At 44.1% G+C, this 24,999-nt stretch overlaps 1 protein-coding gene across 1 annotated transcript in view; it reads left to right on the top strand.

Annotated features, from left to right (window-relative positions):
- pof1b (POF1B actin binding protein) overlaps positions 1-24,999 on the top strand; it is a 66,331-nt gene that overhangs the window by 31,499 nt on the left and 9,833 nt on the right. Inside the window, exons 7-12 of the mRNA XM_078411941.1 lie at positions 12,002-12,035; positions 14,066-14,146; positions 16,044-16,136; positions 18,672-18,785; positions 20,042-20,194; positions 24,710-24,820. Of these exons, the coding sequence (XP_078268067.1) occupies positions 12,002-12,035; positions 14,066-14,146; positions 16,044-16,136; positions 18,672-18,785; positions 20,042-20,194; positions 24,710-24,820 (586 nt within the window). The remainder of the gene's footprint in view (positions 1-12,001; positions 12,036-14,065; positions 14,147-16,043; positions 16,137-18,671; positions 18,786-20,041; positions 20,195-24,709; positions 24,821-24,999) is intronic.

Here is a 24,999-nt window from a genome sequence, read left to right on the forward strand (position 1 = left end):
GATTTAGCATATTAAATCAGTTAAAAGTAATCTGCAGCTTGCAGGTTTGGTCAAGAAAGCACTCCTAACATAATGTTACATAGAAACTTAGAAACATAGAAAATAGGTGCAGGAGGAGGCCATTGAGATAATAATGTGCCTCCTTGTTTCTGCTGCCAAAGGGGATAACCTCACATTTATCTATATTATACTGCATCTGCCACGCATCTGCCCACTCACTCAACCTGTCCAGGTCACCCTGCAACCTGCTAACATCCTCTTCACAGTTTACACTGCCACCCAGCTTTGTGTCATCTGCAAACTTGCTAGTGTTGCTTCTAATTCCCACTTCCAAATCATTAATATATATGGTAAACAGTTGTGGCCCCAACACCGAGCCTTGTGGCACTCCACTCGCCACTGCCTGCCATTCTGAAAAGGACCCGTTTACTCCTACTCTTTGCTTCCTGTCTGCCAACTAATTTTCTATCCATGTCAACACCCTACCCCCAATACCATATGCTCTAATTTTGGTCACCAATATCCCTTGCGGGACCTTATCAAAGGCTTTCTGGAAGTCTATATACACTACATCCACTGGCTCCCCTTCATCCATTTTACTTGTCACGTCCTCAAAAAATTCCAGAAGATTAGTCAAGCATGATTTCCCTTTCATAAATCCATGCTGACTTGGGCTTATCCTTTTACTGCTATTCAAATGCACCGTTATTACCTCTTTAATAATTGACTTTTGCATCTTTCCCACCACCGAGGTCAGGCTAACTGGTCTGTAATTCCCCGTTTTCTCTCGCTCCTTTCTTGAAAAGTGGGATAACATTAGCTATCCTCCAATCTACAGGAACTGCTCCTGAATCTATTGAACATTGGAAAATGATCACCAATGCGTCCACTATTTCTGGAGCCACCTCCCTGAGGACCCTGGGATGTAGACCATCAGGACCAGGGGATTTATCATCCTTCAGTCCCATTAGTCTACCCAATACTATTTCTCGCCTAATGCAAATTTCTTTCAGTTCCTCGACCCCCCAGATCCTCTGTCCTCCAGTACATCTGGGAGATTGTTTGTGTCTTCCTTAGTTAAGACAGATCCGAAGTACCTGTTCAACTCTTCTGCCATTTCCTTGTTACCCATAATAATTTCACCCGTGTCTGCCTTCAAGGGACCCACATTTGACTTTGCTACTCTTTTTCTCTTAACATATCTAAAGAAGCTTTTACTATCCTTCTTTTTATTCTTGGCCAGCTTCCCCTCGTACTTCATCTTTTCAGCCCGTATTGCCCGTTTTGTTACCTTCTGTTGTCCTATGAAGTTAGTCATACAACATGGAAACAGGCTCTTTGACCCATCTCATCCATGCCAACTAGGATGTCTAACTACGCCAGTCCCATTTGCCTGCAAATATTATGTCTCTAATATTCTCTAATATTACTTGTCCAAATATCTTTTAAATGTTGTTACTGTACCTGGCTCTGACAGCTCATGCTTTATATGTACGACTCCCTTTGTGGAAAATGTTGACCCTTAGTTTCCTATTAAATCTTTCCCCACTTGGCTTACACCTTTGCTCTCTAGTTCCTGATTCCCAACCTGGAAGAAAGCCTAACATCCACCTTATCTTTCCCCCTCAGGATTTTATATAACTCTGTAATGTCACCCTTAGTCTCCGATAAACCTAGGAATAAAGTCCTAGCCTGCCAGCCTCTCCCTATAACTTAGTCCCAAATCAGTCATAGAGTCATGCATCACGGAAACAGGCCCTTGAGTCCAACTCGAACATGTCATCCAAGATGCCCCATATAAACTAGTCCAATTTGCAGGATTTGGCCCATAATCCTCTAATTCTTTCCAATCTATGTACCTATTCACGTGTCCTCTGACTCTCAGCCTGAAGAAGGGTCTCGACCCAAAATGTCACCTACTCCTTTTCTCCAGGAGTGCTGTCTGACCCGCTGAGTTACTCCTTTTGTGTCCCGCTGAGCTTTGTCTGTCTATCTTCAAGTGTCTTTTAAATGTTGTTATTATCCCTGCCTCAACTACCTCATCTGGCAACTCATTCCATCTACCCACCACTATTTGAGTGAAGAAGTTGCCCCTCATTTCCTATTAAATCTTTTCCCTCTCACCTTAAACCTGTGTCCTCTAGCTCTTGATCCCCCTACTCTGGGTAAAAGACACTGCATCCACCCTATCAATTTCCCTCATAATTTTATACACCTCTATAAGATCCCCCCCTCTCTCTCTCTCTCCCTCCCCCTCTCTCCCTCCCCCTCTCTCCCTCCCCCTCTCTCCCTCCCCCTCTCTCCCTCCCCCTCTCTCCCTCCCCCTCTCTCCCTCCCCCTCTCTCCCTCCCCCTCTCTCCCTCCCCCTCTCTCCCTCCCCCTCTCTCCCTCCCCCTCTCTCCCTCCCCCTCTCTCCCTCCCCCTCTCTCCCTCCCCCTCTCTCCCTCCCCCTCTCTCCCTCCCCCTCTCTCCCTCCCCCTCTCTCCCTCCCCCTCTCTCCCTCCCCCTCTCTCCCTCCCCCTCTCTCCCTCCCCCTCTCTCCCTCCCCCTCTCTCCCTCCCCCTCTCTCCCTCCCCCTCTCTCCCTCCCCCTCTCTCCCTCCCCCTCTCTCCCTCCCCCTCTCTCCCTCCCCCTCTCTCCCTCCCCCTCTCTCCCTCCCCCTCTCTCCCTCCCCCTCTCTCCCTCCCCCTCTCTCCCTCCCCCTCTCTCCCTCCCCCTCTCTCCCTCCCCCTCTCTCCCTCCCCCTCTCTCCCTCCCCCTCTCTCCCTCCCCCTCTCTCCCTCCCCCTCGCTCCCTCCCCCTCGCTCCCTCCCCCTCGCTCCCTCCCCCTCGCTCCCTCCCCCTCGCTCCCTCCCCCTCGCTCCCTCCCCCTCTCTCCCTCCCCCTCTCTCCCTCCCCCTCTCTCCCTCCCCCTCTCTCCCTCCCCCTCTCTCCCTCCCCCTCTCTCCCTCCCCCTCTCTCCCTCCCCCTCTCTCCCTCCCCCTCTCTCCCTCCCCCTCTCTCCCTCCCCCTCTCTCCCTCCCCCTCTCTCCCTCCCCCTCTCTCCCTCCCCCTCTCTCCCTCCCCCTCTCTCCCTCCCCCTCTCTCCCTCCCCCTCTCTCCCTCCCCCTCTCTCCCTCCCCCTCTCTCCCTCCCCCTCTCTCCCTCCCCCTCTCTCCCTCCCCCTCTCTCCCTCCCCCTCTCTCCCTCCCCCTCTCTCCTCCCCCTCTCTCCCTCCCCCTCTCTCCCTCCCCCTCTCTCCCTCCCCCTCTCTCCCTCCCCCTCTCTCCCTCCCCCTCTCTCCCTCCCCCTCTCTCCCTCCCCCTCTCTCCCTCCCCCTCTCTCCCTCCCCCTCTCTCCCTCCCCCTCTCTCCCTCCCCCTCTCTCCCTCCCCCTCTCTCCCTCCCCCTCTCTCCCTCCCCCTCTCTCCCTCCCCCTCTCTCCCTCCCCCTCTCTCCCTCCCCCTCTCTCCCTCCCCCTCTCTCCCTCCCCCTCTCTCCCTCCCCCTCTCTCCCTCCCCCTCTCTCCCTCCCCCTCTCTCCCTCCCCCTCTCTCCCTCCCCCTCTCTCCCTCTCCCTCTCTCCCTCTCCCTCCCCCTCTCTCCCTCCCCCTCTCTCCCTCCCCCTCTCTCCCTCCCCCTCTCTCCCTCCCCTCTCTCCCTCCCCCTCTCTCCCTCCCCCTCTCTCCCTCCCCCTCTCTCCCTCCCCCTCTCTCCCTCCCCCTCTCTCCCTCCCCCTCTCTCCCTCCCCCTCTCTCTCTCCCTCCCCCTCTCTCTCTCCCTCCCCCTCTCTCTCTCCCTCCCCCTCTCTCTCTCCCTCCCCCTCTCTCTCTCCCTCCCCCTCTCTCTCTCCCTCCCCCTCTCTCTCTCCCTCCCCCTCTCTCTCTCCCTCCCCCTCTCTCTCTCCCTCCCCCTCTCTCTCTCCCTCCCCCTCTCTCTCTCCCTCCCCCTCTCTCTCTCCCTCCCCCTCTCTCTCCCTCCCCCTCTCTCTCCCTCCCCCTCTCTCTCCCTCCCCCTCTCTCTCCCTCCCCCTCTCTCTCCCTCCCCCTCTCTCCCCTCCCCCTCTCTCCCCCTCCCCCTCTCTCCCCCTCCCCTCTCTCCCCCTCCCCCTCTCTCCCCCTCCCCCTCTCTCCCCCTCCCTCCCCCTCCCCCTCCCTCCCCCTCCCCCTCCCTCTCCCTCCCCCTCCCTCTCCCTCCCCCTCCCTCTCCCTCCCCCTCTCTCTCCCTCCCCCTCTCTCTCCCTCCCCCTCTCTCTCCCTCCCCCTCTCTCTCCCTCCCCCTCTCTCTCCCTCCCCCCCTCTCTCTCCCTCCCCCCCTCTCTCTCCCTCCCCCCCTCTCTCTCCCTCCCCCCCTCTCTCTCCCTCCCCCCCTCTCTCTCCCTCCCCCCCTCTCTCTCCCTCCCCCCCTCTCCCTCCCTCCCCCCCTCTCCCTCCCTCCCCCTCTCTCCCTCCCTCCCCCTCTCTCCCTCCCCCTCTCTCTCTCCCTCCCCCTCTCTCTCTCCCTCCCCCTCCCTCTCTCCCTCCCTCCCCCTCTCTCTCTCCCCCCCCCCCTCTCTCTCGCAGGGATGAGGAGCGGGTGTTGTGGGACCGGGAGAGTTGCAGAGTGGGGACCCCTGTACGTGGGGGAATGACAGAGCACCCCGTGTCTGGGTGACGGGGAACGGGTTTGCTGCTGCGCCGTCTCTGTGGCAGATGTGACCAGATGTGTTCATGGTCCCAGATCCCAAAGTTTACGCCAAGATCCTTGTGGAACATGGAACAGTTCACACTTTTTCCGTGCTGTCGGGGGGTCTGGGGAGAAGGCAGGAACGGGGTACTGACTGTGGATGATCAGCCATGATCATATTGAATGGCGGTGCTGGCTCGAAGGGCCGAATGGCCTCCTCCTGCAACTTATTAACTATTGTTGCTCTATGAAGATCACCCCTTATCCTCTTGCATTCTTGGCATAAAGCCCTAACATTTCTAGTATCTTCCCTTAGCTCAGGCCCTCAAATCCTGGCAACATCCTTGTAGGTGTTTTCACTGCCCTCTTTCTAGCTTAATGACATCTGTCTTTCAGCAAGGTGACCAAAACTGAACACAATACTCCAAATGCGGCCTCCAAATGCAGTCTTATGCAACTGGAACATAATATTCTAATTTCTGTACTTCATACCCTGAATGATGAAGGTCGATGTACCAGAAGTCTTCTTTACCAACCCTTCTACCTACCCCTTGGGTATTGGGATTTAATTTCAATCTGGTGTGGGGCATTTAGTTTAAGGGAGATTCACACTAGCCCCAATTTGCTGAACCCACCAGCTGCAATTTGCTGAACCCACCAGCTGCATTTCCTTATCCTGATAAGCACATTTTATTTTTAGGCCTGCAAAAGATCTCAAACTGCATGATTTCAGATATCTTCCCTGTACAGCTGTTGTTAGACGAGATTATTTAAAAGGATAGGCTTTTTAACTCCTCGACCTACTAAACTCATCATGTGCAGGCAGCAGAGATTAGTTTAACCTAGCATCATGTTTGCCATTGACATTGTGGGCTCAAGGGCCTGTTCCTCCTCATGTTCCTTCTTGGTTACATTGCTATCTTAACTAGAAATTTTCCTAAAACAGTTCCAAACTAGTCCTGCTGCTCACCCCTCTCCCCATAATCATGTATGTAACTCTATTTCAAATATTCATGGAATTTTCCACTAAACAAAAATTCCCTCATAAAACATCTCTTGCTCCAACAAATCTGAATAAAGGTATCTCCACAAAAATTAAATTGCTTTTAACTTTCTTGCTGGGTGGTTATTGTTTAGTTTCTCTAAGCAAGTGATGTGCTATCTGTTTTAATATCTGTATTTGCAGCATGGTGTCAAAATCTATTTGTTGATGCTCCCTGGATATACGTATCAATATGTCAAAAGTGCTACTTAAAACATATTGACCCCATCTCTCATCTCACAACCCTTTTCTTATTCACATGCCCATGGAATTATTTTTGTATTTCCTGTCATATGTATTACTAGTTCATTTTTTAAAATAGTTTCCTTTAGTAGTTTGGGTGGATGAAAGGAATCAGTGGAGGGCCTGTCATTATATTGTTCTTATTTAAAAAAGTATGCTACTGCATCGGCAGTAGGTCAGATATTTTATAGAATGGGTGAGTTGGCTTATAAGGAAAGGCTAAGCCGCTATTTGCTGGGGTTCAGAAGAACAAGGGGGGAATTTGATTGAATAATCCAATATCCTGAGGGGGATATAGATAAGACATTTCTTCTGTGGGAGACTCTACAATTGGGGAAGCACCGTTTAAAAAAAAATAAGGAGTGTCTCATTTAGGATAGAGATGATGTGAATTTTTTTGTTCTGTGGATTCAAAGTTTTTGGAACACTTATTTGAAAGGAGGATCTTTGAATATTTTTAAGACAAAGGTAAGTAGGTGGTAATCAAGAGGGTCAAACTTTGTTATGGGTAGAAATGAAGAATTATAGTTATAATTAGAACAGCCGTCTATATTTAGCCGTTTATATTACTAAAACTATCATCATGTTTGTTTGTTCCCTGTGTTCTCTATGTTTCTTCCTCAGTTTGTACCCTTCATAGCCATAAAAAAAGGTACATGACCCACACAACTTTAGGCCCACCTTATTCACCATTGTCCTGGGCGCACGTTTCCAAGTTTCATTCAAATTGCTCTTCTATTTTTGATTTAGAGAGATTTTAAAGTGTAAAACTTACCTTATTCAACACATTGCTTGCCCTGTTCAGCTTCCCTGTGTTCCCTCAGTTTGTACCCTTCTTATCCACAAAAAAACCTTACACCACCCCCACAATTTTAGACCCACCTTACTCGCCATTGTCCTGGGGACACATTCTCCAAGTTTCATTCAAATTGTTCTTATATTTTTCAAGTTAAAGAGATTTATTTGTCAACTTAGAGATTTTAAATTTAAACCCATTGCTTGCCCTGTTCAGCTTCCCTGTGTTCCCTATGTTTCTTCCTCCGTGTACACCCTTCTTATCCACAAAAAAACCCTACACGACCCCCGCAATTTTAGACCCCACCTTACTCATCATTGTCCTGAGGAAACATTCATCCAAGTTTCTTCAAATTCTTCTTATATTTTTCAAGTTAGAGAGATTTTAATGTTTAAAAAAGTTTTAAAATTACCTTATTTCAACCGACGCCTTGCCATGGGGAAGAGGGGGAGAAGGGGGGTGGCGTTGGGGGGGAGTGGGTGTGGGGGAGTGGGTGTGGGGTTGGAGGGGGAGTGGGGGTGGGGGTTGGGGGAAGGGGGAGAGGAGTGCGGGAGGGGAAGGATGGGGGATGGAGTGGAGGGTGGGGGGGAGGGGAGTGGGGGTGGGGGAGGGGAGGTTGCTGGACCAATGCAGGAGAGGTTTTGGGGAGTTTTAAAGGGGGGTTGAGTGGGGGGATGGAGGGGGGGAGGGGAGAACATTCTGGCTGCAGCGCTGGCGGCACGAGGCTGAGGTGAGTGGCACCCTCTCCCCTTCCCTGTCCCCCTCGCCCACCTATGACCCCGGGGGACACTCCCCGCCCGGCAATGGGCTTCGTCAGTTGGAGATGGTTGCCGGGCCCGCAGGATCGTCAATTGGGGGAGGGTTGCCCCAGGAGAGGCCCGCGGGAGAGATTTGGACCCAACGGGTCCACCTCAGTCTAGTTACCTTATTAAATCGTGGGCCAGGCTTAAAGGTCCTTGTGGTCACACCTGCACCTAATTTGTTTATTCGTGGTTCAGGATTGTAGGAAAATATGTATAAAGTTTGTTTCGGGATAAATAATTAATTTTAGAATCTCAGTAAAAATGCTAGCTGAGAGCAGATTATCAAACTGGCTCTCAAATAAAAAGGTTAACAAGGTAGGAGAAGACAAATTAATTCATTGAATCTGCTCCATCTTTCACTGAGGTCATGGCTGATCTGTGACCAGCTCCACCTGCCCACCATCGCACATATTCTTTGCCACAGAAGGCAGTGGAGGCCAATTCACTGGATGTTTTCAAGAGAGAGTTAGATATAGCTCTTGGGGCTAATGGAATCAAGGGATATGGGGAGAAAGCAGGAACGGGGTACTGATTTTGGATGATCAGCCATGATCGCATTGAATGGCGGTGCTGGCTCGAAGGGTCGAATGCCTACTCCTGCACCTATTTTCTATGTTTCTATGTATTTTCACATAAATCTACCAAACACAAGTTTAAAATTTACAGTTGATTTTAAATTATTTTTTGCAAAATAAAGTTCCAGACCTTTAACTGTTGTATGTAGAAATCCTTCTTTTCGAAATTTCAGAAAAACTTGCTGTAAATATTAGAGTAAACTCACTAGTCCTGGTGTACATCACAGGTGGAAATAGTTTTCTCTCAAATGCAAGAGCAATTCCTCTTGATAAAGTTTGTTTCAACTATCTGTTAACTATTTTAATTGCAAAAAAGTGCAGTCCTGAATGCTGGATTCTGTTTGCAATTTATCCCATGGGTTCAAGTGTCACCATGAGTCATCTGTGCAAACATGTTGAAACCAATATATCCTTAATTAGAGATGGTGTTCAGATCTGCTGCCAATATCTTGGGTATAGTCTAGACCAGTGGTTGGTATGAGTATACCATAATTTTGTATAACTTCTACCTGATACAAAGGCCAGAATTTCATTACCTTTTCATGTTATTTTCCATACCCTTGAGATTTTAAGCTATGGTTATTTATTATCGCTCTGAAATTTTATCAACCAATTACGTCGAATCAAAGTAAGAATGAAACAGAATGGATCAAAACATTAGATCTGAACAATGCAGAGACGCATACCATTGAATTCAATCCTTCAGAGTTCTCCTCATGGACATTTGGCAAGATGTCTAGATTGAGAGAGCTGGCCTATAATTGTAGCAACCTGACACAGCCATCCTCTCAGTATCAGACCTAACAAAGAAAACAGGCATTTTCATTAAGATCTTTGTGTGTGTGTGTGTGTGTGTGTCCTACCAGCAAGGGTGACCTACCAGAGATGGCAGCAAAGTGGTGAACAGTTAAGAGGTATGAATGCTGAGAAACATCAGAATCGACTAGGATCCCATGACATAGGATTAGACTGGGCGAGGAAAAGGTCTGCAGATTATCCGTGATGAACACTGTGAAAGAAACTATCAGAATAGCATGAGTCAAGACTATACTCTGAATGTGACAATTTGAAGAAAGTAAGAGGAATCAAAAGAAAAGGAGTTGAGGGCGAGGACAAGTTCAGCCAGGCAGACAATCATATGTCAAAGGAACAGAATCAGGCCATTCGGCCCAATGAGTCTGCTCTGCCATTCGACCATGGCTGCTCTATTTTTTCTTGTGAAACTCACTCTCCTGCCTTCTCCCCATAACCATTGATGCCCTTAGTAATCAAGAACCTATCTATCTCCACTTTAAAAATACCCACAACCTTCTGTGGCAATGAATTCCACAGATTCATCCCCCCCCCCCCCCCCCACCTAGCCAAAGAAATACTCTCCCACTACTGGAAACATCCCCTCCACATCCAGGGTTTCATTATTTGGTAGGTTTTAATGAGATTCCCCTCATCCTTCTAAACTCCAGCGAGTACAGGCCCAGAGCCATCAAACACTCCTCATACATTAACCCAATCATCCCTGGGATTATTCTTGTAAACCTTCCCTGGACCCTCTCCAATGCCAGCACATCCTTCCTCAGATACAGGGCCCAAAGCTGCTCACAATATTCCAGTGCTTTATAAACCCTCGCCATTACATCCCTGCTTTTATATTGTAGTTCCTTTGAAATGAATACTAACATTGTATTTGCCTTCCTTACTACCGACTCGATGTCCAAATTCAACTTTTGGGAATGGTGCACCAGCACTCCCAAATCCCTTTGCACCTCTGATTTCAGAAACCTCTGCCAATTTGGAAAATAATCTATACCTTTATTCCTTCTATCAAAGTACATGATCATACACTTTGCCATGCTGTATTCCATCTGCTACTTGTTTGCCTACTCTCCCAATCTGTCAAAGTCATTATGCCGTCTCCCTGCTTCCTCAACACTACTTGCCTCTCCACCTATCTTCGTATCATCTGCAGATTTGGCCACAGTCATCAATTCCATCATCCAGATCATTAACATATGATGATTATCAGAGGAAAGAATTAGTTGAGGGGAACTGGCTGGTTATCTGTTTTAGGAAGAAGCAGAGGGCTCTGGGACCTTTATGAGAAATACTGTACGTGAATGTAAAGTGGACTGGCTATCGTAAAGGTGAGTCAGTGAGGCTCAAGAAATTTGAAGCTATTGCATTGCTGGAGAGTGTGTGAGGTGTCCCGATGTAGATGGGAAGAGACTGAAAAAAGGGAACAGGATAGCATCGAGGTATGAGTAGGAGTTTTTTTGCTGAAGATTTTTAAAAGGTTCAGTGTATACTTGCAAAAGTTCTGAAGCTCTCCAGATGAATCATGCAAAAATCAAACTAATGTACGAACAATACCTTTCCAAATAGTATAGGTTAAGAAATCATTGGGCTACAAGAGAATATTGAACCTTTGTGGAGATCACCCTCTACAATCTTGACATCGTTACTGTTTTGTGGGTAGCTTTGAAATAAAATCTTTAAATAGTATTATCATAGAATTGTTTATATTGGCATGCACTGACCTCTTGGGTAAAAGTCTGATGTGTTGAATGAAACTTCATACCTCTAATTGCAACTGGGAGTGACAACCATCATAGTAGCAGCCTCTCTTCATTTCAGTCGACAAATCCTTGGCTGCTATTTAGAAGCAGTATTTCTTTTCCAGTTTATTGCAGAAAAAACAGTTCAATAACTTAAATTCCTACTGCAAGTCAATTCAATACTTTGTTTTGAAATACTATAGCTATAGTAAAAACATGCAGCAGATGCAGCTTTTCTATCTGTGCAGTAACATGCATTCTTAAAATATGGGACTTGAGAAATAAATAGTTTAATTAAATGAGGGTAGGTCATTGAAGATCTGTGTTCTGCATCGCAAATCATAATAAGCTCATCTGCCAATGTTGAAAATCCAAGGCTTTATTTACAATGGAATTGAAGTTAATAACTACCCCTGCCAGTCCGATGATGCAACGTGTAATGACTACCTATGGAAACTGCTAAGGTGGAAGCCCGTGAAGAGATCTGTAGCCATGTTTTTAGATGGAAATATCCTCAACGGTGGCAACAGAAAATGAAGTGATGAAAAAAGCTGACAAGCAAACAAGTTCACTCTAAATTTTGGTTTCCAAGATTTAAAAATGGCTGGATCATCTGCAGTGAGAAGTAATAATTGTTTTAAATATAAAGGAAAAATGTTAAAATGGCGATAAAACCAAACTTTATTAAAATTAAAAGATAGGTGTGGTATTGAAAAAGTTCGCATGAAGAAGTGTATATATTTAACAGGAGCTCTTGGAATAAGAATACAAAATAGGGGCAGTAGAAGTCCAGATGGCCATTCAATATGATCAACCCTCTGTGCAGTTCCGCACAGCGCTCATTTCCATAACCTTTCAAAATGCAAAGTTTTTCCATGTGGAATAGTGAATCATTAAATCATTTCAAAAACATTCAGTTTTCTATTTTCCCATTGTGTACCCGGTGTTACCATGGAGTAATCCTAGTTTATCTCTAAGTATGTGCCCTGGGTAATTCATGATACAGTGTGTCACTCAAGATACAGACTCTATTTGGTGCTCTGTAAATTTTGGGTACACTGGCCCTGTAAGTCCACTTCGCAGCTCAAAGGATATTTACTCAATGAATGACTTGTTTAGCTCTCGATGACATTTCCGATTTTGCACGATTTATCAGGCCCTACTAATAGTTGATTGGGTCAACTGCTCATTTGTATTTTTCTAAATGTGATTTGCAAACTATGCAGTTATGTACACTAACAATAGTTGATTAATAAAGACCAGAATGTAGTTGCCAATAACTGATTCTGTATTCACACAACATAACCAATGCACCATTTTAATCTAATTTTATCCTTTTTTTCGATAGACACAACAGTTTGCAACTGAATCTTGATCTCAATGTAAGTACCACAGCTTCCTGATAATCTATAAGCTAGGCAGAGTGTGATTTTTATTGACAACTGTTGACAGATCTTAACCTCACACATGTGCATCATCAGAACTGTTTTTATTGTCAATAAGTGTAATAAATCAACAGTTAAGCAATCTTGTTAAAATGAAGCGGAAAGCATAAAATATTTGCAATTTTCATTCTTCTGATCGATATAATGTAACTGCCAAAAAGTGATTTAAAATAGGTAGTATTTATAACATTGATTTATGCATATTTGTTTTCTTATATTTTGGCAGGTGATATAACGTTTTGATGGTGTGCTGCCATTAATAATTTATTTGCCCTCTTATCCCTAAATTTTGTGCAGTTATGAAAATTAAATTAATGAAACCAAAGTAAATACCGAGAAATAACCATGCTATCTGTCAAGATTATTGGAAAAATGTAAACACATTCTGCCAATTCTTCTAATACATAATGAAAAAGTAGTGTTATTAATAAGTTACAGTGAAATCTTTGTCCATGTATACAGAAACATTTCAAAACATGCTCCAACTGTGTTTTGTTGCTAAAGTAAAGATGTCGGGAGGATAAAGCGAAACACATCATTTAATTAGTTCAGTAGATACAAAATACAGCCAGGCTGGGGAATATTTAAACGTGAGATGGATCAGGTGCAAACTAAATGTATTTTGATTTGGAATAAAGAAAGATCTGATGACAAAGAGGGGAAAAAAATGTGATGGAAGAGTAAGGTTGAATATGGATGCATGCACCAAATTATGGTTTCTACTGTCGGAGAATTTCTGAAAGCTTAAGATGAAAAATAAAATATGAGGACTGCTTGGAGAGAATTGGTTTATCCTTTGGTAATTGTGTTTTAGCTTGTTCTGGTGAATATAAAGAAGGGTTTGAAAATGTTTAAGAATTAGAATTGATAAATGCTCATTAAAATATCATTTTTAGCTCTACTTAGAAATAATGTGGTTGGGCTTTAGGGAATCCTAGAAACATTATGCAAAAAAGATGGCCATTCATTTCACAGAGTCAACATTTTTATTTATGGAGTGATCCACCCCATTCCATTTCCCCTTAAATGGGATAAAACATGATCCATATTTGGATTAATTAATGACAAAAAATTAGAGCTGACCAGCAGTGGGAAATACATATTCTTATTTTGACTCTGAGTCCCATGACATTACTCAATGAAAGAAACAGAAAAGAGAGACACTGAGTAGACTAGATTGAAATCAAGAACAGCAAGAGAAGTTGCACCTCTGCTTATGGCAGCCTTTCTGTTTCTCGCTCATTCACTTTAATGACCAGAGAGAATTATGAGCTGGTGGGTGGATTCTGAGCAAAAGGTAATGGGAAGATTATGGAATGTATGACCGAAAAACAACTGAAAGCACAAATCCAGCCCTTGCTGGATTGAATCAGTTCGTTTGAATTGGATGGCAAGTTCTGATCCTTATCAAAATAAAATGTTTTAAAATAATACCCCCACAAACCTTGAGAAATACTTGACATCAAAAATGTCTGTCTTCATCAAAATGGCACGTAAAGCACATGAAGTATCTACTGGCAACTTTAGAGGTCTGGCAGTCCAGGGCACTGTAGGCCGTGGATTGGCAAAGGAATGGACATGCAGAATAAAATCGGATTTTAAAGAATTCTTTGCTTTTCTTTTTATATTAATATATGCCTCTTCTATGCTATAAGCTATGGTTACTTGCAGACCAAGAAAATGAGTAGCAGCTTAACTAGAGTCGAGGAAGGAAAGAGGGAGATGGTAGAGGAGAGAAGAGGGTAGTTGGCTAGAGGAGTTAGGAGGCATGCTGGTGTGACTTTTTTTTGGTATTCTTTTTGCAATTTTGCACAATATTGCAAAGATATTTACTTTTAAATAATAATTGTTTGCTTTGATTTTTTTTCCAGCAATAGTTTTGTGATGGTGTTTCTGATTCAGCTGTATGTGTATCAGCCTTTAAAAATGTCTCAAGCCCTAAAAAGAATGTTTTTATTGTTTTCCAGGATAGCAATGAAAATATTGAAGCTCTGATACCAAAAGGGGTATCTGAATTGACAAAACAACACCTACGCTATATTCTGCAGGTAAAGTTTAATATATGTCAACTGTCGGTGTAGTCAGAGAGTGATACAGTGTGGAAACAGGCCCTTCAGCCCAACTCGCCCACAACGGCCAACAATGTCCCAGCTACCCTAGTCCCACTTGCCTGCGCTTGGTCCATATCCCTCCAAACCTGTCTAACTGTTTCTTAAACGATGGGATAGTCCCAGCCTCAACTACATCCTCTGGCATCAGTCTGAAGAAGGGTCTCGACCCGAAACGTCACCCATTCCTTCTCTCCCGAGATGCTGCCTGACCTGCTGAGTTACTCCAGCATTTTGTGAATAAATCGATTTGTACCAGCATCTGCAGTTATTTTCTTATACTACATCCTCTGGCAGCTTGTTCCATACACCCACCAGCCTTTGTGTGAAAAATTTACCCCTCGGATTCCTATTAAATCTTTTCCCCTTCACCTTGAACGTATGTCCTCTGGTTCTCGATTCCCCTACTCTGGGCAAAAGACTGTACATCTACCAGACCTATTCCTCTCATAATTTTGTATACCTCTATAAAATCTCCCCTCATCCTCCTGCGCTCCATGGACTAGAGACCCAGCCTATTCAACCTCTCCCTATAGCTCACACCTCTTGTCCTGGCAACATCCTCGTAAATCTTTTCTGAACCCTTTCAAGCTTGACAATATCTTTCCTATAACAAACTGCCCAGAACTGAACACAATATTCAAAATGCAGTCTCACCAACGTCTTATATAACTGCAACATGACCTCCCAACTTCTATTCTCAATACTCTGATGAAGGCCAAAATGCCAAAAACCTTTTTGACCACCTTATCTACCTGCGACTTGGCCTTCAAGGAACCATGCACCTGTGCTCCTAGATTTACCATGCACCTGTGCTCCAGGCCTACCATTTACTTTGTAGGTCCTGCCCTTGTTCGACATCCCAAAATGCAACACCTCTCACTTTTCTGTATTAAATTCCATCAACCATTTCTCCACCCACCTGGCCATAACATAACATTAAACCATGCAAAGAAACCAAGACTTTGATAATCATAAATGTCTCTCATCATAATTACAGGGCAATATTACAGGAAGTCATTCCTAGATTATTTGTGAACGTGTTAATCTATTCATGAATGCAAAGCAAAAACCCAGATAATAGCCTGGTATCAAAAATATGTTTATTTATTTACTTCAGCATGATTTTTTTTGCATAGAAGGTGGTAATTTGGCCCATTGAATTCATGTCAGCTCAAAGAATAATACTATTCCCCCCATGCAATCTGGTTACCCCACATTTCCACCAATTCCTTGGCACTTACCCACAGTGGCCAGTTATCTGTCAATCAGCATGTCTTTGAGATGTGAGTGGAAACCACAACCAGAACACCCAAAACGTCACCTATTCATGTTCTCCAGAGATGCTGCCTGACCCGCTGAGTTACTTCAGCACTTTATTTTTTGTGGTAATCAACATCAGGTTGATTAACTTTCAACTGAATCTGATAAATAGAGATCTTTGCTGGAGGTTTCTAAACAGGTTCTTTTCAGATGCTTTTACCACTTGTTATGCTGTAATTATCATTAGAGCTCAAAGTTTAACCAAAACAACCTTCAAACATCACTGTTGGTTTGCAGCAAGAGATTAAAGGAAAGTTTTTTGCTTAATAATTTTACAGAAAATCCATTAACAGTACTTTACTGTATTGTTAATTAGCAGTTGTTAAAGTGCATATTAAATAATGGTAAGCCATAAGGAAGTACTGCGAGAGCAAATCTACCTGTGGCTTTTGGGGGTCATCAGTTGTCTGATTTCTTCAGTTTGGTGGTAAAGCTTGCAGAAATCTATTCCTTATGTATCGAATAACGTGGATAAATTGGACTGATATTCTGTGTATGTTTTTTTAATCCCCAGACAAGGTTTACTGTGGACAAATCCTTGCGACTTCTTTTGGATACATTCAGCAGCATACGTGAGGATCTACTCCATCTTCAGGACGACCTAAGAGTATGTCCAAAAGTTGTAACAATTCAGTTAAGAATAATTAATAAAATATGTTGGCCAGCAACGCAAAATTAAATATGTATAGTAACCTGGGTTACTAATCTTAACTTTAATATGTTTAAAACTTTAACTTTAATGCTGTGTTTCAGCTCAAATTGTTAAAATATTAACAAAGCAGTAAAGGGAGATTATTAATTGTATTGCAATGATTGAATAGAACGTAAAGAGGCCAATAGATTCTTTGGGAGGTATTTGTTCTACCATTTCAAATAAATTAGTTTTAAATACGTTTATTTTCCTTCAAATTCATATATTAATCCCCTCTGCTCACTTGTCTGAAAGGATTAAAATGTGTTATTGGTTAAATAGTTTGGGCATGATAACTATCAGCAAGCAGACAGTCGCAGACACATAGGAATGGGTGACATTTTGAATCGAGACCCTTCTTCAGACTGGTCAGACAGTCTGCAGAAGGGTCTCAACCTGAAACATCGCCCATTCCTTCTCTCTAAAGATGCTGCCTGTCCCACTGAGTTACTCAGCTTTTTGTGTCTATCCACAAGTTCTGTAATGTTCCACTGTGCAAAATTATTTTAATCTTTGACAGACCTGCAACATTTCTGGATGTGATACAATATTTCTCATTCAAAAATCAAGCACTGAAAGGAATTAGTAACTTTATCCATGTACCATGTTTTATTTGGTAAATTATGATCCCCACTGCATATGGCATATTTACATATGGTAGTAACTGACATGAATCGGGGTCATTGATGAGCATTGTGAACAGCTAGTAAAGAGTTCCCACGGGAGCGGCAAACTAGGATCTCATATTTCACTTGGACAGCTCAGTGGTACGAATATTGATTTCTCTAACTTCAGGTAACCTCGGCCGGCATTCCCTCGCTCTCCATCCCACCCCCTCCCAAGTCGCACTAGCTTCTCATTTTCACCCAACAAACTGCTAACAATGGCCTGTTTCCTTTACCATCGTTACTTTTTTGCATATCTTTCATTCATTGTTCTTTATCTCTCTTTATCTCAGTATGAAGAAGGATCTTGACCCAAGACATTACCAATTCCTGCTCTCCAGAGATGCTACCTGTCCCGCTGTTACTCCAGCTTCTTGTGTCTATCTAGGATTTAAAGTTAATGTTTTGCATGTGACTTTGCTAATAGCCCACAAATTCTATGTCAAATGATACAAAGGGTCCAAGTTGTTATAATATTGGAACAGAAGTCTTGCACATTGGAAATTTGCTCTATATAATACCCCTTTTTACTGAGCAGGTTTAAGCATGGAAGGGTTTTTAAATAGGCACAAGAGACTGCAGATGCATAAATCGCCAGCAAAAAAAAAAAACTGCTGGAGGAACTAAGCGGTTCAAGCAGCGTCTTTGGAGGAAACAGACAGATGGTGTTTCATGTCGGAAACCTTCTTCGGACTTGAGAAGGGTCCTAATTCAAAACGTTGTCTATTTCGCTCCATATATGCTGCCTGACCTGCTGAATTCCTCTAGCATTTTGTTTTTGTCCCTTGCCCAAGACCTTTTTTTGTTGGTGAAAGAGAGACTAGCATTCAGTTTGATTATGATGAATCATTCTACTTATCTAATTTTGTTTGGTAGTGCATACTTTATTGGAAGCACGCTTGTGGATAGGGTGAGCAGTTTTAAATACTTGGGAGTCCGCATCGCAGAGGATCTGACGTGGGCAACGCACATTGCCGCACTGGTGGGTAAGGCTAAGCAGCGCCTTTACCACCTTAGACAACTGAGGAAATTCAGAGTGTCTCTGAAGATCCTTCATTGCTTCTACTCTGGGGCTGTAGAGAGCATCCTGTCCGGCAACATTACAGTCTGGTTTGGGAACAGCTCTGCCCAGGACAGGATGGCCCTGCAGAGAGTAGTGCGTTCGGCAGAACGCACCATGGGAACTACACTCATCCCCCTGCAGGACCTATACATCAGGAGGTGCAGATCCAGAGCAAGTAAGATCATGAGGGACCCCTGCCACCCCAGTAACGGACTGTTCCAGATGCTACGATCAGGCAAACGCCTCCGCTGTCACGCTGTGAAAACGGAGAGGATGAGACGGAGCTTCTTCACACAGGCCATCAGGACTGTCAACTTTTATAACCCCAGAGACTAAATTTTTGTCGACACTAATAGTAACTTATTAACTTTATTTATATGCTGTAACTGTAATTCTTTTTGTGCACAACCCGCAGGCATTGCCACTTTCATTTCACTGCACATCGTGTATGTGTATGTGACAAATAAATTTGACTTGACTTGACTTGACTTGAGGCACAAATCATGGAGAGGAATTTGTAAACTAGAGTTGCCATTTGCAAATTTCAATTAAATCAAATTGTTTAAATGTTACAGACATTATGTGTTTTCATTTCTATAATAAATATAAATACATTTAAAGTATTAATGTTACATCATGGTGTCAATTCAACTTGACCCATCAATATCATATTTTCATTTGTATTAATTTGTATTAATTTAATCCCTTCCTTTTCTTCTACAGAGACTTACCACAGACAAGGAAATGCTGGAAAGAGACATGGGTTTTAAATCGCAACAGGTGACAGAATATTTACAGCTCTTGGAGTCCGTACGAGAGAACAACCGACAGTTGCAGGTAGAGTAATGAGATTAATGTTTTACTCGTGTTCACTTTTCAATGTTAAAGCAAATGGGTAATTTGAAAATGGTAGTTGATGATTAATGATTTGCATAGTGGTGCAAAGGGCAGTGCTGCTGCCTCAGCTCCAGTGCTTTGGGATCTGTCCAGACGTCTGGTGCTGCCTGTGTGGAATTGCATAATATCTTCTGTGACCACCTGGATTTCTCTGGGACTACATTTTATCACTCGTACTTCAAGAAATCTTTAAAAATTCATTACAAGGCATTGATGTAATGCAGGAAGCTGTAGGTAGAGGTCAAGGTTATGCAATAAACCAGGTAGAACTTATTAAATGCAAAATTGTTCCCATTCTACTACTTGGGAAATCAAGTAATATTGCTGCTTATCTGTTGTGACAATCTATCACCTGTCATTGATATCTGCAGTAAAAATAGAACATAAAATGTAATCAGTGCAGATATTTAAACTAAGGCGGTGATGCACAAGCTCAGCCTCACCAGTTGTTTAACTGAAAGTGCTGACCCACAAAAGTATAGTACTGCAGAACCTTATTCAAGTATATTAATGGGTTTGATGCCAGTCATACAAAATTAATTCTCCCCTCCATTACCAGCAAACAATGGCTGCAGTGTGTACCATCCACAAACTACTATACCCTAGGCTACTCCACAGCACTCCCCCCAAATGTGTGACTTCTACCACCAAGAAAAGGGCAATGGCAGCAAGAAATGGGAACACCAGCACCTGTAGGTTTCCTCCACATTTTCCACTACCTTAACTTGAAAATATCAGTTTCAGTTTAGTTTATTGGCACGTGTACCGAGGTACAGTGAAAAGCTTTTTGTTGCGTGTTAACCAGCCAACAGATATCATCTTTATTGTATCATCATATATCATCATTGCTATGTCGCAATCCTGTATGTCGTAGAATAGCAGCAGAGAAAATAGCTGCAGTAGTTCAACAAGGCAGCTTACCATCACTGTGTCCGTGGCAGTTTTGAGTGGTACTAAATGCTGGCCTTTGGTAACAAAAATGCTAGGCATTTTAAATGATATCACAAGTGCTTATTTTTTCACAAACAACCAAGTCAATAATTTTCACATGAACAAAACTGCACTAGTTTGATAATTCCAATGGGTTTTGTTGGATTAGTTGACAGTGTGCTGTATTACAAAATGAAGTATTAAATGTGGATATAAAATGATGTTTAAGGGGCATAACTCTCCATGGTGTCTCTCCTTTTATTTAGAGTACCATAAAAGAGAGTGGTTCAAATCATCGATCCCTTGAGGATTTGATATTAACTCTGAGAAATTCTGAGGCAGATAAGGAATTCCGCATGAAAGAGTTGGAATTTGGCAAGAGAGGTCTAGAACAAGAAAACGAGTTACTTCGTCAGCAGGTAAGGACAAGAACATCTCTATGCAATTAAGTATGCAAATATTTTTCAAATAAAGGAAAGCGAAAGCACCCTTTTCCATCGACACACTGTATCCATTCATTGGCTGGTCATTGGCTGGTCATTGGCTGGTCATTGCCTAAGAGGACAACTGCTCTGTCATCCACTTGGTGGTTCACGGTATTATGATTTTTAAGTGAATAACAAGATAAACATGTGAAAGGCCAGAATTTAATGGGAGGAATGAGCCAAGCCCCTGCCCTCATGAGTGAATCTTCCTGATGAGAACTTGCTGAGTGAGCAGAGCAGCAAGCTCTGAGCACTAAAATGATTTGGCACCCAGATAGGCCATGCCCCATGGTGAACAGGCTGGCAAGCTAAATTAAGATTGTGAATGTCCAATAACTTGAATGTAGGAGATATTCAAACATAATAAAAACATTTTTAAAGGAATAGAAAACACAAATTAAGTGTATTTAAATTATTTTAATTAATAGGGTTTATTACCTTTAGATGACATAACTGAACCTTGACATTTAATAGCATTATCTTCATCACGCCCCCAATATCAATCTGTCAATATCCCATTATAGACAACGCAACTGCTGCCTGAGCACTGGCTGCAACAACAGCTCAGAGGCTGGGTTGGACATTGGACATTGACTTGCAATCTGACACTCCAAAGCCTTTCCTCTGTTTGTAATGCATAAGTCAGAAGGGTGATGGAATACTTTACACTTGCCTAATAGCTCAACACCATCCAGCCCAAAGTCGCCCACTTACATTTTTTTTTTACCATTGGTGTGCAATAACAGCAGTCAAATCAAAACAAACTCCGCTTACTTATCAAAGCTACCTATAATATTTTCTAAACCCCCAATATCTACCATTGAATTAGGCCAGGGCAATAGGAATGTTTCCGTGATCCCCATGGGGAGGACATTGACGGTCTAACCCAGTACATCACAGACTATATTAACTTGTGTGTGGAGAACACTGTACCCACCAGGACTGTACGGTGTTTCTCCAACAACAAACCCTGGGTCAACCCTGGCATAAAGGATCTCCTTAAGGAGAAAAAGAGGGCCTTTAAGTCAGGAAATAACGAGGAACTGAAAGCTGTGCAAAAGGAGCTGAGGAGGAAGATCAGAGAGGGGAAGAACAGCTACAGGACAAAGATGGAGGACCAGCTGCAGAGGAACAACAGCAGAGGAGTCTGGAGAGGCCTGAAAACCATCTCTGGGTACAAGGAACCGGACTCCCGGGCCGTGGGGGACCAGAAGTGGTGAATGATCTGAACCTTTTCTTCAACAGGTTCGATCAGTCACCTACCCCTCCCCCGGTCCAATCACCCCTGCTGCAGCCCCCCCTTGTCTGCACGTCCAGTACACTGCCCCACCTCCCCTCCCACAGCACTTGGGTCACAGTCACCACCCACTGCTTCTGCTTCTCCTGCCCCAACCCCACCTCCCCCCACACCATCCCTCCCCACACCCCCTCCTCCTCTCACACCCTTGAGCACCCAGCCCCTGTGCTCCAATCTGTCTTTCTCCACAGACCAGGTGAGAAATGAGCTCAGGAAGATCAATGCGAGGAAGGCGGCTGGTCCGGATGGCATCAGTTCGAGGCTCCTCGTGTCCTGTGCAGACCAGCTGTGCGGAATAGTGGAGCATGTCTTCAATCTGAGCCTGAAACTGGGGAGAGTTCCACAGCTGTGGAAAACATCCTGCGTGGTACCGGTACCAAAGACGCCGCACCCGAAGGAACTCAACAGCTACAGGCCGGTGGCACTGACATCACACCTGATGAAGACACTGGAGCGTCTGGTCGTCGCCCATCTCCGCCCCCCTGGTGAGACCATCAATGGATCCGCTGCAGTTCGTCTACCAGACTCGCATCGGGGTGGAGGACGCCATCATCCACCTGCGGAACAGAGCTCTCTCACACCTGGAGAGGCCGGATAGCACTGTGAGAATCATGTTCTTTGATTTCTCCAGTGCATTCAACACCATCCAGCCTGGGGGGCAAGCTGGAGCGCACAGGAGTGGATCACCACCTCACATCCTGGAGTCTGGACTACCTCACCAACCGACCACAGTATGTGAGGACAAAGGACCTGGTCTCGGACAGGGTGGTCTGCAGCACTGGGGTTCCGCAGGGAACAGTGCTAGCGCCATTCTTGTTCACCCTGCGGACTTCAGGCACAGCTCGGCAGACTCCTATCTACAGAAGTTCTCTGACGACTCTGCCATCGTCGGCCTCATTGCGGGCGACGAGGACAGGGCGTATAGAAAACTGATCAAGGAGTTTGTGGACTGGTGCCAGCGGAACTGCCTCCAGATCAATGCGGGGAAAACCAGGGAGATGGTGGTAGATTTCCGCAGGCGCAGCCAGGTCCCATCGACACCGGTGAACATCCAGGGAATGGACATCGAGAGGGTGGATTCTTATAAGTACCTGGGTGTCTACCTCAACAATAAACTGGACTGGACTGAAAACACCGATGCGCTATACAGAAAGGGCCAGAGCAGACTTTATCTGCTAAGGAGACTCAGGTCCTTTGGAGTGCAGGGGGCACTCCTAAGGACCTTCTACAACACGGTGGTTGCATCGGCCATCTTCTATGGAGTGGTCTGCTGGAGCAGCAACATCTCAGCGGTGGAAGGGAAGAGACTCGACAAGCTGGTCAGGAAGGCCAGCTCTGTCCTGGGTTTCCCACTCGACAGTGCAGGTGGTGGGAGAGAGGAGGATGATGGCAAAGCTAACATCGCTGCTGGACAACGACTCCCACCCCATGCAGGTCACTGCACTGAGTAGCTCCTTCAGTGATAGACTCCTTCACCCCAAGTGCGTGAAGGAGAGATATAGGAGATCCTTCCTTCCCGCTGCTGTGAGACTGCACAACCAGCACTGCTCCCAGCAGACGAGTCAACAATAACAGCTAAGGACACACAGAAAACTGATGACAATTTATGTATCTTTTATTTATAATGAATGATCTCTTGCTATCCACTTTGCTGCTGTAACACTGTAAATTTCCCTGGTGTGGGACGAATAAAGGAATATATTATTATTTTGTGTATCACCAGCTCCAGGTTTCTCTCCAAGTGATACACCAAACTTACTTGTAAATATACTACTGTTTTTCTTTTTCACTTGGTCTAAGCCCAGGAACATTCCATCCACTCGCACTGTGGGAGTGCCTTCACCTGATGATCAGCAGCAGTTTAAGGTGGCTCACCACCACCTTTGCAAGGGCAAGTAGAGTTGGACAATCTATGGTGGTCTTCCCAGCAATGCACATATTCTTAAAAAATGAAGAAATAAAAAGAAAAAAAAATGTTACCTTTTTCACTTGCAGCCATTCGTCTTCATTTCAAATAAATGCAATAAATCTGTACCAGGTCTAAAATGGATTAGATGAAGGAGGTAGATTTCTCAGCATAATCAGGAAGTTGTGGTCTACTTCTGGGACTACGACAGTGCACAGTTGGATGATGGAAGCATGGATCTGTCATGAAGTTCACAACTTGCTTGTTTAGGCGCTCTTATGCAAGGTTCCCAACTTCATGATGACTGCATAAAGAAATCCCACAGTTACACATGGCATTTCATATGAATATCAGGACCATGATGTTTTACTACTCCTACAAATTGATTTATACTAAAATAACACCCAAGGATAAGTGTAGCCCACTATAACCTCCCAGGGAACAAGACTCCACCAGGAAAAAGGAGGGAATGTTTGTCTGGTGAATGAAGAAAGTACAGAAAACTGTTCAAGAAATCAAATTATTTCCCTTCCTCTTATCTGAATTTGTGTGTTTATTTTAATAGCTTTTCACATTATTTTAGGATAAATTAATCTAGTTTTAGTTTTATATATGTATCCAATGCATTTGAAAAGTCTAGCTTTGATATATTTGCGACCATATACATGCATGCCCCACTTGGACCTTGAGTGTAAGTATCTTATATATTTGTTTATGCAATAAAGCACAAGAGAATAGCACCTCGTATTCCGCTTGGGTAGCTTATAATCCAGCATCATGAACATTAAGTTCTCCAATTTCAGTAACCCCTCCTCTCTTTCATCCACCCTGCCCTCCCATCACCTGAGCCTGCGCACACCTTTCTTTCCACTTTCCCAGTTCCTTTCCCCTCCTCAATCTGCTCATTTTATATTCTTTTGATAAACTAATGCAAGAACTTACTGAGGGCTTGCTTCTCAAACAAATGCAAGGTGATTTTTATCCTTTTCTCACACTATTCATCCTTTCATCTTTTCATGTCAGGCCTTTGTCCAACCCACCCACCTAACACTTGCCACGTTTGTCCTGCATCCTCCCACTCCCCCCCATCTATAATAGCTTTCTGTCCCCCATCACAATCATTTTGAAGAGGGGTCCCAACCTAATAAAACCTATTCATGTTCTCTAGAGATGCTACCTGAGTTAATTTTTTCAAATTGCCACACAACTATGTTTTTACACTGACAATATTATTTGTTGTTTACAGCTCATGAAGCGTCAATCCACTACAACATTTAACACTGACATTTCAAATAATCACTATGAAATGGTCAATGTACTCCGTGAAGAAAAGGACAAGGAAATCAATGTTTTGAGGGTAAGGAAATTAATTTCATGCTGTTAGCCCATGTTGAAAGTTGTAAAATCTTACCACATGGTTAGAGGAGATTGTGGCTGGGTTGGTTGCAAGATCTGTCGAATTTGCCTCAATACTCTTGCCAGGGAACATCTATCTGTAGAGGAAATTGGACATAAAATTGAAAAGGTAACATGGAA

The sequence above is a fragment of the Rhinoraja longicauda genome, chromosome 15 (assembly GCF_053455715.1).
Source record: "Rhinoraja longicauda isolate Sanriku21f chromosome 15, sRhiLon1.1, whole genome shotgun sequence".
NCBI lineage: Eukaryota > Metazoa > Chordata > Chondrichthyes > Rajiformes > Arhynchobatidae > Rhinoraja > Rhinoraja longicauda.